Here is a 20,637-nt window from a genome sequence, read left to right as displayed (position 1 = left end):
GATTTGTTTCAGACTGTAGGAAAAGAAACATCCATATATTTTAGTACATTCACAGAAATGGTCTACCCAGCAGATTGTGTAAGGACAGTGATGACATGGTTGAGTAAGCAGCAAACAATAGGGTACATGGTCCAAGGGTGGGAACCACTTGTACAGCCTTTCTGATTTATTCTCTCTTTGCATGAATTAGCATACAATGAGCTTCCCACAAAACTGTGAATTACTCCTGACCTACAAATAGGGAGACTACACTAAAGTTGACTGAGAGGTACACTGTACACTGAAGTATACACGATCTACACACCGTATACAGGTGTAGGCCTGTCAATCAAACTGGAATACTATAAAAGTGGATATTTTTGCACGCCTAATTTTTCGTGCTTGGCTGGGTAGGAAGAGTTTCGCATGTCTTTAAAGGAATTTTGGTTGAGACCTAATTTCAGGTTTCTAACATTTTTTGGTGAGATAATGAGAAACCTCTTAGGCCAAGTAAAAAAAGAAACCAGTTTCTCGTCCTCGCGCGCATCGATTTTGGCCGCCGCATCGATTTTTTTACTATTTACTATTTTCAAAATGGCGCTGAAAATACCAAGAAATTCATAATTCTCGTCCCAGCCCGCTCTCCGCCCGCATCGATTTTCAGTTGCCGCATCGACTTTTTTGATATTTACTAGTTTTTCGGCCGCCGAAAACACAAAATCGACAATTCACCTACCAATCGTGATGTGTACGTGTCCTCTACATGTATCTTAACTGGAGTACAGCTGTAGCTTCCGCGATCCGTAGTGCGTTTGTAATAACGCATGCATTTATCACACTGCGAGCTCGGCAAGAAGGAATGACCCACAAAGCAGTCGAACTGTAGTAACTGTTGGATGGGCGCGCGGGCGCGGGCCTGGGCTGTGATGTACAGCGCACTCGGTACGTCGTGAACTTTTGCGAACGATCGCTGATACTAGTATTCCACTTATTATTTCGCGCATTGTTCGTATTTTTCCCCGTTTCTCATATTAAAGGGATGAATTGTACTGTACAAATGCTTGTGAGGATTGTATCGAGTTTACATTTTCATGTCATTGTGACTATGTGCACGTTTGTGCAGTGTCGGAAGGTACGATGCCAGTGCAGTGGCCGTGCCGGCCGCGTATTACGTATATGCGTGTCTGTAGCTAGCTGCCAGGGTCCCCATCCCCCTGGTCCCTGTTGCATAAAACCCTTACCGCTGGACTTATCACTCCTTTCTAGCGGTAAGTCTTCAAATTAGCGGTAAATTTTATAATCCTTGATGCTGATTGGCTGTGACGCCTAATTTTGACGGTAGTTACCATTGAAATTCAACGGTAAGTTTTATGCAACGGGCCCCTGGTCTGTCAGCTGTCTGCACGCACGCATGAACACATTCGAATGTGTAGAGGCCCAAACACTGCTCTGTTAACGTTGCATCTGACGGCGATGTATTGTTCTACTTTGAAGAGAAATGAATGCGCTTTTCCAGCAAATGTAGAATTATTAAATGGGTGTATCTACAAAATAAATAACTTTTCCACGGATTCTGGTTTGTCGTATTTCTGCGGGATAATTTTCGTTACGATGTAAATTAACGGACACGGCCGTGAGTCGTATCACCTGTAGTGTGATGCAATCAATTCATCATCCAAATGATGAGTGATTATCAAATGTCTTTTTAGAATATATATGAAGAAACATCTTTAAATGTTTAATGCTATATGCCATATCAGTATCATTTTGACATCCATCTGCAATTGTACAAGCCAGTTTCCAGTTTGAATGTGCTACAAATGTACTGTGAAGAGATGCAGATACAATATACCAGCTGTGTGGACACAAAAAGTCACAAACACCAATGATAAAGCAGTGTTTTGAATATCATGGAATTTATTTCAGTCGTACATTTGTTGATAGAATGTTTTATACCTGTTTCAATTAATAGCACAATACATCAGAATTGCAAGTACACTGGTATCAGAAATGCCATTACAACACTAAATACCAGTATTAAGATGGTCATTTTTCCCTTGACATCTGTAGTGGAAAGAAAAAGCAAAATGTATTTCTGCACGCATGAAGTTTCATTTCAAGTATGGTACATATTATGTATATCTATTTGTTTGAAAATGCACAGAGTGCAGGCAAGACATACACTTGGGGCCTGGTCTCTCATAACACAGCTACCAGAGTGATATTTCATTTCATAAATTGGATATAGAAAATAGTAAAGCCATCTCTCGTTACCTTTCTCAGAATTACTGGACGAGAAACACATATTTTCATTTTGACAATCCTCGAAAAAATAGTAAGATATCAAATAGTAAGGACCTCCCTCATCGCCTTGCTCAAAAAACCCGGACGAGAAACTACTTTCTTCTTTTACTTGGCCTTATGAAATATGAAAGAGCATGTAATTCTATGAGGAATTCAACGATTATTTGATGAAAATTGGTTTCGAAATGGCTGAGATATCTGAAAAAGAGCGATTCTAATAAAGTGTGGGACCCATACTTTATTATGATTGCTTTGTTTTACTTTGTTTTTGGATATTTCAGTCATTCCAAACCCGATCTTCATCAAATAAACTTTGAAATCCTCTTAAAATGGTATGCTCTGTACTATATCATAAGTGTTTTCTTTTTCTCGCAAAAAGTAAAGGCCCAATTCTCATCTCCACCAAAACTGTATCATCCCTTTAATTCCATGGAATCAAGACGTCAACCAGTTGAACATATGGCACGCAAAAATATTTGCATGCTTTTATTTTCGCGCTAGCTTCTAGTTGCACGAAATGTGCGAAAATTTCAACACCGCACAAAATTTCTACTATTACAGTGAGGTTAACATACCACGGAAATCTCATCAACACTACATTTCATTACTGACTCTAAGCTTTACTTGACTCTGAAATACTGAGTGATTTGTCTTGTGCAACTGTATAACATTTTCAAACACTTCGCACTTGGGACATAGAGAAAAGGGCAGCTATAGCACACAGCGGCTGTTCTGCTTGAGGCATTTCTCAGTTTTACCAGGGAGGTGAAATCACCAGGGTGATTTCACCTCCTTGGTTTTACATGTGAGCATTCCTGAACAAGCCAATAACCTCAGGTATCAACCATATTTGCAAACAATATCTAAAGTAAACACAAACACCATTCATGAGACCTTGATATTCGACCTCAACACTGTTGTTCAACAAAGTTTACACAAAGACAGTTTGCTCAATATCAAGAAGGTACATAAATGTTTCTGTTGTTGTTTCACGCACATATTTGTGGTATCTGTGAAGTGTTAATTCTAGCATCAGCAATTTCTGGAGTGCATTTGCTTCGAGTCTAATACTTGTTGGGTTTGTTTTTACCCTACTTCTGCATAAATTTCATATTGACAACTTTAACTGATCCTCAAATATTAAATCCCTTTCCACTTGCAATCTCCTTTTTGTTTTCTTTTTATAAAAGAGCGCTTACTAGTAACTTTTGATAGCATATGTTTGTTACTATCATTCAGATGACTGGTTGGTGATGCAATCATTGAGTGACTAGTACACTTTGACAGTTTCAAGTCCATGTGTCAACCTGCCAAATGTCAATATGTAAAGTCACCTTTCATATAGCAGGTCAATGTACTGGAAAATATTTCACAATGGATCTTGAAAAATCACATTTAACTCAAATCACTGTACTTACACTGTACTTCAATAGGTCACTTGGCCTCATGTGATAAATGTATCTTTGTTCAAAATTAGCCAACAACTATACATGCTAGGTAGTCTTATTTATCAATTTTGACATCTGAGTGATATACTTAGATGTTTATCTATGATGTGTGTATGGGGTGGTGGACAATGAACAAGAGCTTTTACAAAATTGTACTTTGATGTCTATGATTGTGATTTGGTAATGATAATGTCATGAAAAGATTCAAAATTGTTTAAAAGAAAAAAAAAAGTGAAAGAAACAGGTTTGCTCATCCACAGTACATGAGGAATGCATGTACAGTGTAAGCTCTGTCTGATGCCAGAAGTAACAAGTCTCACTGAAATATTGCTAAGAGCTGGAAGGCAACTGAAGGAGGAAATGATACACTAAAAGCAATGCAATACTACCCGGTAACTAGACTTTAATGATAGCGGCTAGGTATCACAGTCATAAAGACATCAATGATAATATTTCATGTTACCATATGTAGTATCTAGTTTAATTTTCTACGATAGCATGCAAAAACAGCAACAATGCAAAGCAGATTCATTGTTTATGGCAGCAAACCAGTTTGATGTGTTTCAGTATTCTTCCTGTGATGGCTACTGCTTGAATATTGTACTCTCCTTTACTGGCACAAATTTTGAAAAAAAAAGAAAGAAAGAAGAAGAAATAAGAAAGAAAGTTCCACCACCCTCTTTACATTGTACTCAATGTACAAAATTACATACACTAGTGTAGTACTCTCTTTTCAATTAACTGGACAGTGCATTACCTATTTAGGTGATCCGAGTATCCTCTCGGATCACCTTCTGTATCTGTACGGATTCTTTGTTCTTCTTTCTTTCTTTCTGGACAAAAGTTGTGTTTCGATTAGCTCAGAAAGTGCTCTTCCTATCAATGTCAAACTTATACTATATATGTATCGAGTCCCAAAGATGACAGATCAAGTAAAATCATTGTGATCAGTTGACCGTGACGTCACTATGACGTCATTATATGAAAACACATTTTCATTCATATCTCATTAATAGAATGGAATTTTTCAATGAGATTTACGTCACATATATTTCAAGTCAAGCGAATTGTACACATATTCTCAAAATTCATCTATACCCATAAAACGTGCACGTACGCGTGCATTGAAATATTTGTATGCTCCAATCGAGCTCAAAATTTTTTTGCACACGTTTCTGACCATTTGGAGCATTTTTTGAAAAATTGAAAAAATCGGACAGACGCGTACGCGCGCGCGCATATACGCACGCACAGCTCATATGCAATAGAAATTTCCCGTTTTTACACTTTCATCGGATGTCTGAAATGTCAAGGAATATTTCTACCAAGTTTCAAGTCAATATGACGTCATACGGGCCCGTCAAAGTTGAAATTCCGCGCGCGCGTCAATGGCCATATACAGTGCAACTATGCCAAAAAACCGCCAATTTTAAATCCGATTTTACTCATCAGGATGGACGGTGACCCCCCCCCATTTTCTTTACATATTCTGAAAGCTGATGAGTTGTACATGTCATTTCATGGGGTGGCAATGCTGGCAAAATGATTAAAGGATATCAAATTTCTTAATAAAGTAAAAAAAGTAAATTTTCAAAATGACGTCATCAAATTTCAAGTTTATTCGGGCATATATCACTAATCCTTTGTCAATTTTCACCCAGATTTCAGTATGTTGTAGCTTATTAAATGCTCTTTCATTAATATAATAACAGTGTTTTGATTAGATGACGGCATCACCTCGTAAAAATGGATTGAAAGTAATCTTGTCAAATTTGTCCAGTTTACGTGTTATCTCTATGGGAGTGCAGTTTTTCTGGAAATGAAAATTGACATGACTATCTTTATCGAGCACTAGCTCACTTATGCTTTGGTGAATTTCTCCCAGATTTTAGCATGTTGTAGCTGAGACTTTGTGCTATCGTAAGTGTGCCCTTTGTTTTTTCATACGATGTCTGCATCACGTCAAAATCTTGGTTGAAATTAAAGCTTATCTTCGATGTATTGAAATATTTCTTTCTTTCTGCAACTTTATGTGCAATAACTCAAGAAAAACATACCCTATCACCACCATATTTTGAACATGTTTAGTTCATGTCACGAACATTATTTGATAAAATAACAACTACTTGATCAGACGCCATCTTGGGTATGTAAATTAGGGTCAAAGGTCATAGATGTTTCATCCTGTATCTTGGTGAATACATGTCCTATCTTTCCCATATTTTGCACACGTAAAGACCATGTTACAAGGATCATTTCACAAAATAACCACTTTTTGCTCAGATGCCATCTTGGGTGTGCAAAGTGGGGTCAAAGGTCATATGTACTTCTTTCTCAATCTTTGCTATTACGTGTTATCTCAATGGGAGTTTTTCTAGATGTGAAAATTGACATGACTATCTTTATCAAGCACTATCTCACTTATGATTCAGTGAATTTCTCCTAGATTTTAATATGTTGTAGCTGAAACTTTGTGCTATCATGTAAGTGCCCTTTTTTTTTCACACAATGTCGGTATCACGTCAAAATACTTTGTTGAAATTAAAGCTCATCAACGATGTATTGAAATATTTCTTTCTTTGCGCAACTTTCTTTGCAAAAACTCAAGAAAAACATGCTCTATCACCACCATATTTTGCACATGTTTAGTTCATGTCACCTACATTATTTCATAAAATAACGACTTCTTGATCAGACGCCATCTTGGGTATGTATATGAGGGTCAAAGGTAAAAAATGTTGCATTTTGTATCTTGGTGAATACCTGTCCTATCTTTCCCATATTTTGGACACGTATATACACGGTGTCGCAAGAATCATTTCACAAACTAACCACTTTTTCCTCAGGTGCCATCTTGGGAGTGTAAAGGTGGGTCAAAGGTCATATGTATTTCTTGCTGTATTTTTGTTATCTAGTGAATACAGAATTTAGTACCAAGGATGGCAGCTATGACTCCCTTTTCTAAATGAGAATCCAAACATCACACGGCCAATGTCTCTAAACACAGATGAAACCTGTATGGTCATGCGTATTGCGATCAGGACTCGAATCATTGATAAAAAAAATTGGATCACCTTAATTTGTCAGTAATGACAAATTACAATCTCTAGTTTATCAATATTTTTTTCATATCTATTCTGCACAGTGGGTTTGGTTGGAGCCAATTTTCCTCTCCTGAGCCATAAAGTATGACAGAATTATTCAGATTTTTTTTTTTTTCAAATCGAGGGTTTCTATCCATTTGATATCCACTCCCACTATGAAAACACATGAATCAACATTTTGCAGAGAGAAAAAAAAAATGCATGTACTGCTTGATGATTGTGTGTGAGTCACAGTGGTATGATGAATGTGTGCATCATACAATGTACATTGTACAAGTACATTGTATGCTGAGTGAAATTATGTTGTGTACTACTGATATAATACAAGATTATAAAATGTATTGTACTATTGTACATGCACAGCATGCATTAACATAATGGCCCGAATTCACGAAGGCAGTACAAATGAAACCATGGTTTACACCATGGACAAAAACCATGGAGCGCCAAGTGTCGCACGGAATATTTCGTTATGAAATTGGTAATTTCGTTAACAAAATGACCGTTTCGTTATCGAAATTATCATTTCGTGGACGAAATGTTCATTTAGTTACAAAATGTTGCCATTTCGTTACAAAATAATCATTTCATCGACGAAATGACAGATTTTGTCATGAAATATTCCATGCGACACTTGGCGCTCCATTGTTTTTGTCCATGGTTTAAACCATGGTCTCATTTGTACCACCTTCGTGAATTTGGGCCTATGTGTTTAACAATTATGTGAGTACAACATGTTGCATGTCGAATGTTGATATAGTATGTACACTGCTGAGTACATGCCGGGTAAGTAAAATCAACTCACTTCTGGCACAGAATAAAGGTTTCCAAACGACTTTCAGGAAAATTTGAGCAGTTGATGAATTATGCAAAGCCATTTGGATTATGGGCTTATAATAGAAAGGCCTTTCTGAAATGCCCCCAAAAAGTGCAATCTCAAATGTGTTTGAGCCAGAAACATGTTTCTGTAGAGATGATAAAAACACAAAGTCATTTTGAAACTAATACTGTATCTCACCCCTGCCAACTCCACTAACTCAACTGCCTACTCTACTACCTCTGCCAACTCTACATTCTCTGATCCTATGGTCAAACAGCGCAATTGAGCTGCGCAGTGAAACAGCCTTCTTCTTGACTGGCAGTAACGGTGATGAAGGAACGTTGCTGTGTGTAGTATGGTTAAAGGTATTGTTTACCATTGGGAGTGGTGATTAAAAAAAATGTGCGAGTTATCACATTTGATACATATGCATAGGTCAGTTGTATCATAAAACATCTTACCATATAACAATTTTGCAATAAAACCTAAACTACAGTATAAGGAGATATATCACAATTTTTTCACTAAACCATAACTGAGATGGTTTAGTCTAGAAACGATTTTGATAACTATTGTTCACATTTTGTATCATTGATCATAATGATCAAGACTTTCACATTGGTTGTTTCTACCCGTAACTCACATTTTAGAACTAGAGCACTAAAGGTAGGTTTTTGTTTCATCTACAAATGGTAAATAATGCCTGTAAGTGTGTGTTGTGGTTGGCTACTGTACATGTACATGTATCTATGTCAACATAAAAACATACCGGTATTTGTTTTCATTTGGTAATAGATCTCCTCTGAACTCTAAATAGAGAATTTGATCCCACAGCCATAACACTACAGGGCATCTTGGAAGTTTAACCCTTGGTGTGCCAGGCACTTTGGACAATGTGTACAACTCTACAGGGTTTTCTGTGGTACTCGGCACTCAAAGTACACAAAGGGCTACAAATCAGCTCTTCATGATTAGCTATGACCTCATGACCAGTGTGAAGTCATCATCAAACATACAGGCCCGAATTTACCAAGGTGGTACAAATGAAACCATGGTTTACACCATGGACAAAAACCATGGAGAGCCAAGTGCCGCAGGGAATATTTCGTTATGAAATTGGTCATTTCTTTGACAAAATAAACGTCTCTTTAACGAAATTATCATTTCGTGGACGAAATGTTCATTTAGCTGCAAAATGTCATTTCGTTACAAAAATAATCATTTCATCGACGAAATGACTGATTTCGTAACGAAATATTCCATGCGACACTTGGCACTCCATGGTTAAAACCACAGTTTCATTTGTACTACCTTCGTGAATTCGGGCCACAGTGTATGGCCTGTCTGAATCTCTGGAGAACGTCGAGGTGTAGCATATACTCAGAGACATACCGTATCATGTCAGTTCAGCACTGCAGTACAGATTTTTTATAGCTTGTGTATAATATGTAGGGCAAAAGTCACAAAAGTCAACTCGAGTTGAGACATTGTGATATGTTAAAATCTAACTGCTTGAGATAACCAAATTTGCCCTGATGTAAAAAATTGTAACTAGACGCCATTGTCAAAGACAACCATTGTCAACACTGTGTGATACAGCTACACTTGACCTCTCTGCTTGTACCTACACTTCGAAAGAACAAAACTCTAGTCTGCTTTCTCATCAACTTCTTATAGAAGGCATCAAGACATCTAAAGTTGGGGAGGTAACACAGAAGTTTAGTTTTATACCCCAAGTAATAAAATGGAAAATAATGAGTATAAGCATTACTTGTCACATTCCAAATGCCTCAATGTAAAAGCCAAATCACCTTGTGAAAAGAGATACCACCTTAAAAATTTCTTCTCCTAGATGCATTTTCTGCGTTGACGCATAAAATAGTTGGGCATTATAAAAGACAGTTTTGTCTCTATCCCAAATGAGCATTTGGTCAAGGGCCCCATCTTTTTAAGAGGCAATCCCCATTTCGTATTACTTGCCAATCCGCAAACTTAAGTTGCCCCGGAATGAGGGGGGGGGGGGGGGGCAAGAAAGTTCTTTAACAGCACCCTGTGAGGTCACAGATTTGGGCAGTATCACTTCCACCCGTCTTGTCAAGACTTGGAATCACGGCTCCAAATGATCTGATATTGCCCACTTGGTCCTACCAAGGAGGTTTAAGAGTTGGAGTTCCAACTGGCTGTGATAACTCAAACAGTTGTCAGTTTTCTATTAATGTACAAAAGAATTTCACAGGTGCATTTGTGCCTTTGAAGATCGATGTTCTATGCCACCGTCTTGCTGAGCAATCTGAAGATTCATTTTGAATGTTAACATAATGTTAGCTATATTTTACTTGTTTATTTATTAAATGTGATGAAATCTCACTTAATGATAAAGTATATGAAACAAAAGTAAATCCCATCCAGAAATTTGTGCAAAAGTGTAAATCAGTCCTGTATCATGTGAAAGTGTTTAAAACTGTGCCATCCTTGGAAGCCAGTTTTATGACTTTTCCACTTGATTCCCACATATAAAACTGATATAGAATAATCATCAAGTGTAATTCTTTATTGATAGATATTTTATCAGATTAGTGCCCGGACATGCCCAGTCGAGTAATTTTCATTTTTTCCATTTTTTTGGTTGCTGTTGAGCAATTTCTATTCATGCATCCCCATGTCTATCACTTATTTTAGGGATGGTGAATAGTAGAATTACCATCACAAAGACATTATATTCCCTAGAAAATGGCTAATGATTATGCAAGGAGGCACTTAAAGTCAATTGTCTTCCCATCTGCACAGCAAATCCAGTTTGGCTAATGCTTCAAATATTTTAGAGCGACGAACATCTAGCAACGAACATCTAGCAAAGGAAATAAGACAGTTGTGACTCCATTCTCTCAACCCTCCTGGGTCCTACAAATTTTATGTGTAGTAAATAAGAATAGGCATCCAACTATTCAATCTCAGTACTGCGATATGTCATGCATGTACAATACTTGTATTGAAGTTTATGCACTAGCCTGGTATATAACACTAACACAGATACAGCATGAGCTGGCAATGTATATAGGAAACACCTAGTGAACTATGTGTTTGTCTTTGGAACTCTGAAGTGCCAGCCCTTATTTTCCATCCGCATGCAAATCACCTCAGATAAGAATTTTCCCCCTAAAGACTATTAACCAAAATGGCTGTTGCAGCCTATCATAATACCGCAGGTCCCAGTTTCAGGAGGATATGAGTAATAGTTTTCCACGAATATCCAGTTTGTTTGTTTTTTCTCAAATGTTTGTTATGTTTATACAACACATGCCTCAAATGAGGTTTTGTTTGAAGAGGGAAGTTTTGATATCACAGATAGTATCAATCACTGATAAAGAAAGTTCTTTAACAGCACCCTGTGAGGTCACAGATTTGGGCAGTATCACTTCCACCCGTCTTGTCAAGACTTGGAATCACAGCTCCAAATGACCTGACATTGCCCACTTAGTCCTACCATGGAGTTCCAACTGGCTGTAATAACTCAAACAGTTGTCAGTTTTCTATTGATGTACGAAAGAATTTCACAGGTGCATTTGTGCCTTTGAAGATCGATGTTCTATGCCACCGTCTTGCTGAGCAATCTGAAGATTCATTTTGAATGTCAACATAATGTTGGCTATATTTTACTTGTTTATTTATTAAATGTGATGAAATCTCACTTAATGATAAAGTATATGAAACAAAAGTAAATCCCATCCAGAAATTTGTGCAAAAGTGTAAATCAGTGCTGTATCATGTGAAAGTGTTTAAAACTGTGCCATCCTTGGAAGCCAGTTTTATCACTTTTCCACTTGATTCCCACATATAAAACTGATATGGAATAATCATCAAGTGTAATTCTTTATTGATAGATATATCAGATTAGTGCCCGGTCATGGCCAGTCAAGTAATTTTCATTTTTTTCCATTTTTTTGGTTGCTGTTGAGCAATTTCTATTCATGCATCCCCATGTCTATCACCTATCTTTTATAAGTAGGGATGGTGAATAGTAAAATTACCATCACAAAGACATTATATTCCCTAGAAAATGGCTAATGATTATGCAAGGAGGCACTTAAAGTCAATTGTCTTCCCATCTGCACAGCAAATCCAGTTTGGCTAATGCTTCAAATATTTTAGAGCGACGAACATCTAGCAACGAACATCTAGCAAAGGAAATAAGACAGTTGTGACTCCATTCTCTCAACCCTCCTGGGTCCTACAAATTTTATGTGTAGTAAATAAGAATAGGCATCCAACTATTCAATCTCAGTACTGCGATATGTCATGCATGTACAATACTTGTATTGAAGTTTATGCACTAGCCTGGTATATAACACTAACACAGATACAGCATGAGCTGGCAATGTATATAGGAAACACCTAGTGAACTATGTGTTTGTCTTTGGAACTCTGAAGTGCCAGCCCTTATTTTCCATCCGCATGCAAATCACCTCAGATAAGAATTTTTCCCCTAAAGACTATTAACCAATAATACCGCAGGTCCCAGTTTCAGGAGGATATGAGGAATAGTTTTCCACAAATATCCCGTTTGTTTGTTTTTTCTCATATGTTTGTTATGTTTATACAACACATGCCTCAAATGAGGTTTTGTTTGAAGAGGGAAGTTTTGATATCACAGATAGTATCAATCACTGCCAGACTACATGTTTATTTGCACAGAACAAAAATACAGTCACTGAATGGAACATACAGTACAGCTGTATGCATAGAGTGGATGTGGGAATAATTTACTGCAGGAAGACCCTATGAACAAAAAACAAAATAATACAAAATTAATATCAAGATCGAAATGTTTATGTGATACAGAGATACATTGTACTTCAATATAATGCAATAGTTCCTCATTTCTATGAGGATGTTAAAGGGTGTGTACAGTTCTGGTCGAGGTGAAGATTTAGCTTTTAACGTTTTGTGAGATATTCAGAAACCACTCTATGAGATGTCAAAGAGCATGCAGTTCTAAGGGGTATCAAAAGTTTATTCGATCAAAATCGGTTTTGAAATGGCTGAGATATCCAAAAACAAGGTGAAACAAAGAGACTCTAATAAAGTTGGGGCATGTCGCCTTTTATTATTAGCACTTTTTTGGATATCTCAGCCATTTGAAAACCAATTTTCATCAAATAAACGTTGAATCCTTCTTAAAATTACATGCTCTTTCATATTTCATAAGAGGCTTTTCATTATCTCACTTAGGAATGTTCAAAACATGAATCCCTACCTCAACCAGTACTGTACAGTCCCTTTAATGGTACAGATTGGCATGTGTTACAAATGTTGTGTATGGTCTGGGTCACATTTCAATATGTACTTGTAGAATTTGGAAATGCAATCAACATTTACTAATTGTACAAGCATGACCTCACAATTTAAATGGTAATTTGAGGATATACTTTCATCAGATTTAGGTCTGCTAAATAATGGCATGAGTGCATTCCGGTACTACACTACTCTAACATCTAAACAAAATATGATCACATTAAAAACACAAATTTCTTTGACCAATTCTCCACAGTATTAAAAACGGTAAGCTGTTTCTTGATATGAAATACGAGTTTGCCAGAAATTCCTTCCTGGACTAATGATCACCATCGTTTATTACTGAGACTAGAATATACTTTATATTTCATTGAGGAAAAGCAATTTCCCTGACAATGAAATAGTCCCAAATACCAATACCCAAATCATTATCTTGTCCATGGCACTGTCTTCTCTGCAACTCCGTGGTTGTGTTTGTACACTGTATGCATCGGGAGATAAAAACCTCATGCTCTGTGGAGATCTGCATTCTACATGCTCCATGACATAAAATAAATCTTCATTTAATAACAATTTCGACAGTCTTACTCATTATACTTCAGTATTAAACTGTAAAACTGTAAACTGGCATTTGATCATCAAACCCATAATGATAGAAGCTACATCATCTATAGATTACTACCAGGTACAATGTTTATACAAAGGAGGAGGAGGAGGAGAGAAAGAAAGGGGAGGAAAAATTTTGAGTCATCCATGACAACATGCATTTTGCAGATCTACTGTACATACACGCATACAATTCCTCATGGTATTTAGGGTAGATTCATTACATCTTCTCTCTGGATTTTCCAACTCCCAACCTGTGCTGCTCCTGACCTCAGGTGACCTTTGACCTTTCACTCTAGTACATGGCAAGAATGTAATGGGCCTACCAGGAGAGCAGTCAAAAGGTTACAGTGAGCACCCCAACAGCAGTGGAGACTAGTTAGTACTATCATAGAGCTAGCTCCATGGTATTATACTCCAAAATGCAGTTAAATGATCTACCAAACACATCAGGAGGTGTGGCACCATAGACCAATTTTCTTGTACAAGTATCTCATGGATTTACATTGTAAGTAAGGGCAGCCTAAACCACCAGCCTTTATTAATATGGTTAAGCTCCAAAGATGTATGTATGGGTACTCAGAGTCCTGTGAATCCCATCCATTGAAAGTGATGTTGTTGTTGTTATTGTTGTTGTTTTCATATTAAGCAATATAATGTTGATCAAAACTTGAACTTTTGTTCAGATATAAAGCAAAGACCTACATTTTCAAATCCTATGGATCAAAGGGCAACCATGACACTCTTTTTGATTAATTTAGTAATATATAGTAACAGTAAAAATAATGTATTCAGACTCCTATCATTATTAATTCCATTAAATTCCAAATGGCCTTTTTATTATTCTAGGCACTAAAATGCTGATTCAAAGTTGCAACTTTGTTCAGAATTAAGAAAAAAAAAATCCCCTGCTACAGGATCACCTCTTAACTTTGTGGTAGCTACATTGTATGCAAATATATAATCGAATCAATGTCCCACTTACTGTACAAGCCTTGATTTGCAGATTTTTTGCTTTCCAGCCAACAAAGTGGGTGATATAAATGGTATACTCATATACACAAATGTAAACAGCTTCTATATCATGATATCAGAGTGAGTTTTTCACAGTGGTAGATAAAAAAAAAAAAAAGAAGTATTGAGTAAATTGCTAATTGGGTGATGCACAATTTGTAGAGTAACATCTTGCTTTGCTCTTAAAGATCCTAGATTGTGCCATGCTTGTCCATCTTGTTCATGTGATTAGTGTTGTCTGGAGATTGATAATTATATCTTATCAAAACCTGTGAGGGACGAGGATAAGCAAACACTTATGCACTCTGCATGACGAAACCCACCATAAAACAGAGCAACGCAGGGACTCAACGAGTAAAACATGCATCATAATTGCATGAACTTTAGGCCACCAACTTTTGTTGTTTTTGCAGTGCAGTGATTAGCAGAGATTACACAAGGAGAAAGGGACATTTCTATTAAAAAAATATCATCTTCAGTTCAAACATGATCACATGTCCATGCCAAATGGGCATATCTTTTCAAAATTTCCAGGATGAAGCTTGAGCCTATACAAGACGCTATGATGACTATGAATGCCAAATCTGAACAACTTAGACTTTGATTTGACTGCAAGTAATATTGAGACATTGCTCGGATATGTACGCATTGTACATCTTCATGAAAATGTTTATTTGCAATCTGTACGGACTTTAAATAAATGGATTCTAACCCAAATAATGCCTATTTAGCTAATACATGTACATCCTCTTTGGTAGCATTTCAGCAATGTAGCTCATCAAACTTCAGATCAGATATTTCTGGTCAGTTCAACTTTGAACATCTATATTGGTAACATCAGCATGTGTAACAAGAAGTGCTCGTTCTTGAAGTTCAGTTAACATACATGTTTGTTCAGAGTAAACCTTTCTTTGTTTCTTTCATTCATTCTAAATGCTTGTGGGGGCTGGCAAAGTAGGGTAGGACATTCATAAGCAAATTGCAGACTCAAAATTCAACAATATTAAAACTTCCTACAAGCTACTTGTATATCACGAGCACAAGACCAAGACAACTACAATGCATTTTGAGATGACACTATCTATACAGTATGTAACACCATGAGTATAGCTTGCCTATAGTCAAAACTTGAAAAATCAAAATGTGCCTATCTTCGAATACATTCACTACTTCTATACTTGGTTTTGTTGTTGTTTGGATGAGAGGATTGTACAACAACCCATGCATCACATCAATTCCTCAAAATGTTGTAATATACGTAATTGAATCGATTCCTAGGAGGTTTCTCCATCAATCTTCAAAACTATAAACCCTCCTGAGGGCTCCAACATTCTATAGTTGCCTTGAGCTTAATTCTTACAAGCATTCATTCAAGTTTTACTGTAAATTTTTGTTCAGTTGCACCATAAATCAATTGAAATTCATGATGCTCATGAATTCAAGCATCTTGACTTGCCACCTTCCCAGTATAGTGGTCACTGAGAGCTGACACAATAAGGGCTGAAGGGGTTACTGTATACGCTATAATTTTCGCATACATAAATTTTCGCGAATTACCGCTGTCACACATTTTTGCGAGTGGTTAAATTGCGATTGAGGGACCAGAGAAAATATGAAGTGGCAAAGAAAGTGTGAATTTTCAACTTACTCGCAAATAAGAATGATACTAGTTATACACTGCATGAAAAAAACTTACCAAACTCTGCGAACTAGTAAGTTAGAATTCAACATTTTTGAAATGTTAAGTCCATCGCGCTAGATTTCTGATGAGTGGTACGAGGGGTACGAGTACTCAATACTTCAGTACTCGTAAGTAGACGTGGACTAGCCCGACCACACCCAGACGCTGTTTGTGCGAATGCTACTTACAGCGACTGGGCTGTGTATACTAGTAGTTAGACGTGGACGTGCTACAATGTACGTAAACAAGCTTAGCCAGTATGGTCTGTTCGGTAAGCCGTGACATGGTATACTAGTACTGAAATGTTCGTATCATCAAGGCAAGGGATTCATTTTGGAAGGTAATATTTTCGCGTGTTGTTAATTTCGCGAATAGCTCCCGACTCGCGAAATTCGTGAAAATAAAACCCACGCGAAATATATAGCGTATACAGTAAATCTCATCAAGTAGCAAACATCAAGTGATATGCACAACCACTGAGATATGTTAAAGTGGTGTACAAATTTGTATGCAATCAGTTGCTGGATGATCTAACTTGATGATAATCCACCATGGTGTTCAAAACACAAAACACCAACAACCTGGTTATATTAGTACTTCACATTTTATGGAAAGTTTGAGTCCTATTAAAACTTAGCATTTGCAAGTAATCTTTTATGTGGTCAACTTCATTCCATATAGATAGTTCTCCTTTATCAAATGCTTCATCTATAAAGCAACATGTCCATTTTTCTGGCTACAAATTATGCAATGGTATAGTACACATGACTAATCAACCCACACTTAAAGGCACATGGTCCCGGTGGTTTAGTCAAACGCGTACGTGGGCGCAAGTTTCCTATAGAGACCTACGCTATCGATTCCTCTTTAGCGCTTACGCTGTGACCCACTTCCCTGAGTCCAAAGAAGTCCGATCCACTGTAGTCAGAGGTCCGATCACAGTTCGGCTCATGATTCGGCTGAGGGGGATGACAGCTTTAGCAAACTTCTTCCGTGATGTCATAATAAGAAGCACATATGCACGCACCCTGGCATTACTACAGACTGCGTGATGCACAATGAAGACAACAAAGGCAACGTTACTTAGCAACACCTACGCACTTTACTCTTGATGACAGCTCAACTTCGACAATCTTCGTATCACTGCTAACGGTGATCGGCAATATCATCAAGAGCGCCCTCTACACTAACGGGACTATGCACCTTTAACTCTTTATGTGCCATGGTGAAAACCCCCTGTGTGCCACGTTATTCTGAGACACGAAGGTAGTCATGTTTTGAGAAAGAATTCTGTTTTTCCAATTTGTATAACTTCTACAAATTTCTGTTAAGCTGGACGTAATAGTGAGCAAAGTTAAAGAGGAATGTCAAACTTTGATTCTTTATATACAAGCATGTACAATGTATAACAATTCTATTTTCATTTTTTCCCCTTTTGAATAACCAGTTGCTACATAACTGTAAAGGCATGACTTTTGCACATAAAATAGTGACAGAAACTTAGAATGTACACGCAAATCTAGTTGGGAACACCGCTTGATAGTCAATCACCACATACAATGCAAGCCGTATGTGAGAGGAACAAAAGCATGAGAAACGCTTTGATTGTACCGCGGGATTAGCGATTTATCGATCGGTTTTGGCGGATTTGTTTGTTGAGCAGAATATGCGAAGTTGGCACGCCGTCGACTGAGCTGGACGTGCGAACGTGGCACATAAAGAGTTAAAAGACTTGGGCACTTTTAGAAACCCTTGGGAAGAGTGCTACCACCATGCTGTGGACATGTACACTGTAATTCATGGTTTTTTGCATGATACAATGTAACAGGTAAGGTTGACTTTCAAAAACTTCTTTAAAAAAAATCACATTGCACAAAAAGAAAAGTTTGCAAGAATCAAACTGAAGGAGGCAAACTCAAGAAGAGGAAGAAGAAAAAGAGGTTCGAAGAGGAAAAGTTCTAGCCAAGTACAAGTTTGTGATCGAGGAAATGAAAAAAGCATCTCATTCTGATATCTGCCCTCCAGAAAACAGTAATAATATGGCAGAGAAGAACATGGTTGTTCACTGCCACTTACCAACATTCATATTCAATACATCTTTGGACGTTTTACTCAATTGCAGAGATTCTCTACTGACTCTGTAACCCCAGCGCGGGGCGCTGTTAACCAGTAGGGCCTACATGTTGGGGTCACTGGTGCGGTTAGGCCTACTGACTCTAGAGACTCCAAGCTGCTACACTGTAGCTGGCTGCTGCAAATACGGTGGTCGGTGTAAATTAAGACAGGTAGAACCTAAATTACTGTACAGTATAAGTGGAAATTTTCCGTGTTGAAATTTTCATGCATAGCTCGCATAGCACAACCAGAATCTAGAGGTACTACTAGTGAGTAGTGTGAAAATCAAAGCATGCAAATATTTTTGCTTGTCATACATTATGTATGTTCCAGTGATCATGCTGCTGAACTGAATTGAATGAAGTTGAAGCCTGAAACATTCTGGCATAGATAGAATCTTACAGTGTCTAGTTTAGTACATGAATCGTGGGGTCCTAATTTCACAGCAGCTAGGCCTATATTCAAAATTTGGTTTTGTTTTTGTTTTCTTGAAAGACACATCACTGTCGGTCACAGTCAATAGAATCGATACGCGAGAGGAGGGGCTAGGCGCGAGGCGCTAGGCTAGGCCCAAGTAAGAAGTCACAAGTCACCCACATCATCAACTTAGAGAAAGTCCAAAGAAGATCTGCTAGATTTGTCACCAACGATTTCAGGAAAACCAGCAGCGTTACTGACATGCTCCAAGATCTAAAGTGGGACTCTCTTCAAAGACGATGCACAATTGCCAGGCTTTCACTGATCTACAAAGAAACTCACTGTTTAATCCCGTCAAACATAAATCATCTTAAAAGGAATGCCAGAAGTGGATTAGCAACCAGGTTAAATCAACCCTTGAATTACAACACTATCCAGACCAACAAAGATTGTTATCATCATTCACTTTATCCAAGGACAATCCCGATTTGGAACACACTGCCAGCTGAAATAAAATCTGCAACCAATATGGACACCTTTAAATCTCGTTTGTCCAAAATGAGATTTTAAAGTGCTGCAACTGTATGCATGAGGGACTGCACGTTTATAGCCCAGCTGCAGCGGTTGGTGCAGTACTGACAAGACAAGACAATACAAGACAAGAACTTGGCAAAAGGGCAAGGCCAGCCAGCCAGCCGCAGGGCAGGCAGTCGCACTTTACCAGTGGCAAGCATGAATATTAGGGTGTGGGACTGAATAATCCGGTCAACAGCGGTGGAGTTACGAAAGGTTGAAAGTGTACGCATTTTTACTGAGTAGATGCACATAACTTCACTGTGCATCTATGAAAACCACTATTCAAGAGGTAATTTAAGTCATAAACTTACATTCATGTCCATTTTTGGGTGATGTCGTCGGAAGTCCAATGGATATTTCAAGCAAAAGCAGAGGTATTGCCCGTTCGCCGGTCTCTTGGTGATGTCGTCGGAAGTCCAATGGATATTTCAAGCAAAAGCAGAGGTATTGCCCGTTCGCCGGTCTCTTGGTAGCTACAGCTACAGCTACTAGCTCAGTAGTATTCTTCTACTGTAATAATCGCAGGCGCTCGTTTCTCATTCGTTCGCGATCGCTCGGCTCGTTGATCTTTTCGATCCCGTATCCGCGATACGACGAATTTTTGGTACTTGTATATTCCCAAGTGGCAGTTTGGTGGAGTGCTCGCTTTAATTTATGGTCTGTGGAGCCCGATCCAGACTCGATGACTCTGGTTTTGGGTTGTACGCACGTACATGTACGATGATCTAATACTAGTATTACGTGCACGTAGTGTTAGCATGATTTTGTGTGCATGCACTTGCAGTCGAGTGCATGACCTTCGGTGATCGACACGCAGGGTTACAGGTGTTTTCTTGACAACCACGGCACCTCAGGGCCCCATGGGCAAACATTTTTTATATATTTTTCTTTTTCTTTTCAAAACAACAATCTGTGTGTGAATGGTTTCGATGTAAGAGGTACTATTTACTACTGGGAGTAGTAAGTTAGAAAATGTTCGAGATATCAGTAATTTTATGTGTTGGTCAGTTCTATCACAAAACATCCTATACATTGCATTTCGCCATCACTATTTTTACTCACTAAATCATAACTGTAGACGGTTTAGTCTAGAAACATTTTTATTAAAACTATTGTTCACATTTTTATATTTAACAATACTTAACATTTTAGACGTGATTAATACTGATTCAAATTTTTACACGGATTGTTTCTATCCCTAACTCACATTTTAGAATTAATTTGAAGCACTGAAGCCGACTTCTTGTTTCATCTGCAAATGGTAAATTTGCCTTTAATGAA

At 37.8% G+C, this 20,637-nt stretch overlaps 1 protein-coding gene across 1 annotated transcript in view; it reads right to left on the bottom strand.

The window, feature by feature from the left end:
• LOC140240935 (high affinity copper uptake protein 1-like) overlaps positions 1–19,768 on the bottom strand; it is a 39,067-nt gene extending 19,299 nt beyond the window's left edge. The window contains exon 1 of the mRNA XM_072320706.1: positions 19,668–19,768. Coding sequence (XP_072176807.1) covers positions 19,668–19,679 — 12 coding nt within the window. The 5' untranslated portion in view covers positions 19,680–19,768. The remainder of the gene's footprint in view (positions 1–19,667) is intronic.
• Between the last annotated feature and the right edge of the window lie 869 nt (positions 19,769–20,637).

Source organism: Diadema setosum, chromosome 17 (assembly GCF_964275005.1).
Source record: "Diadema setosum chromosome 17, eeDiaSeto1, whole genome shotgun sequence".
In the NCBI taxonomy this organism is placed as follows: Eukaryota; Metazoa; Echinodermata; class Echinoidea; order Diadematoida; family Diadematidae; genus Diadema; species Diadema setosum.
The sequence above is the reverse complement of the archived record's forward strand: the minus strand, read 5'-3'. Positions and strand labels throughout refer to the sequence as shown.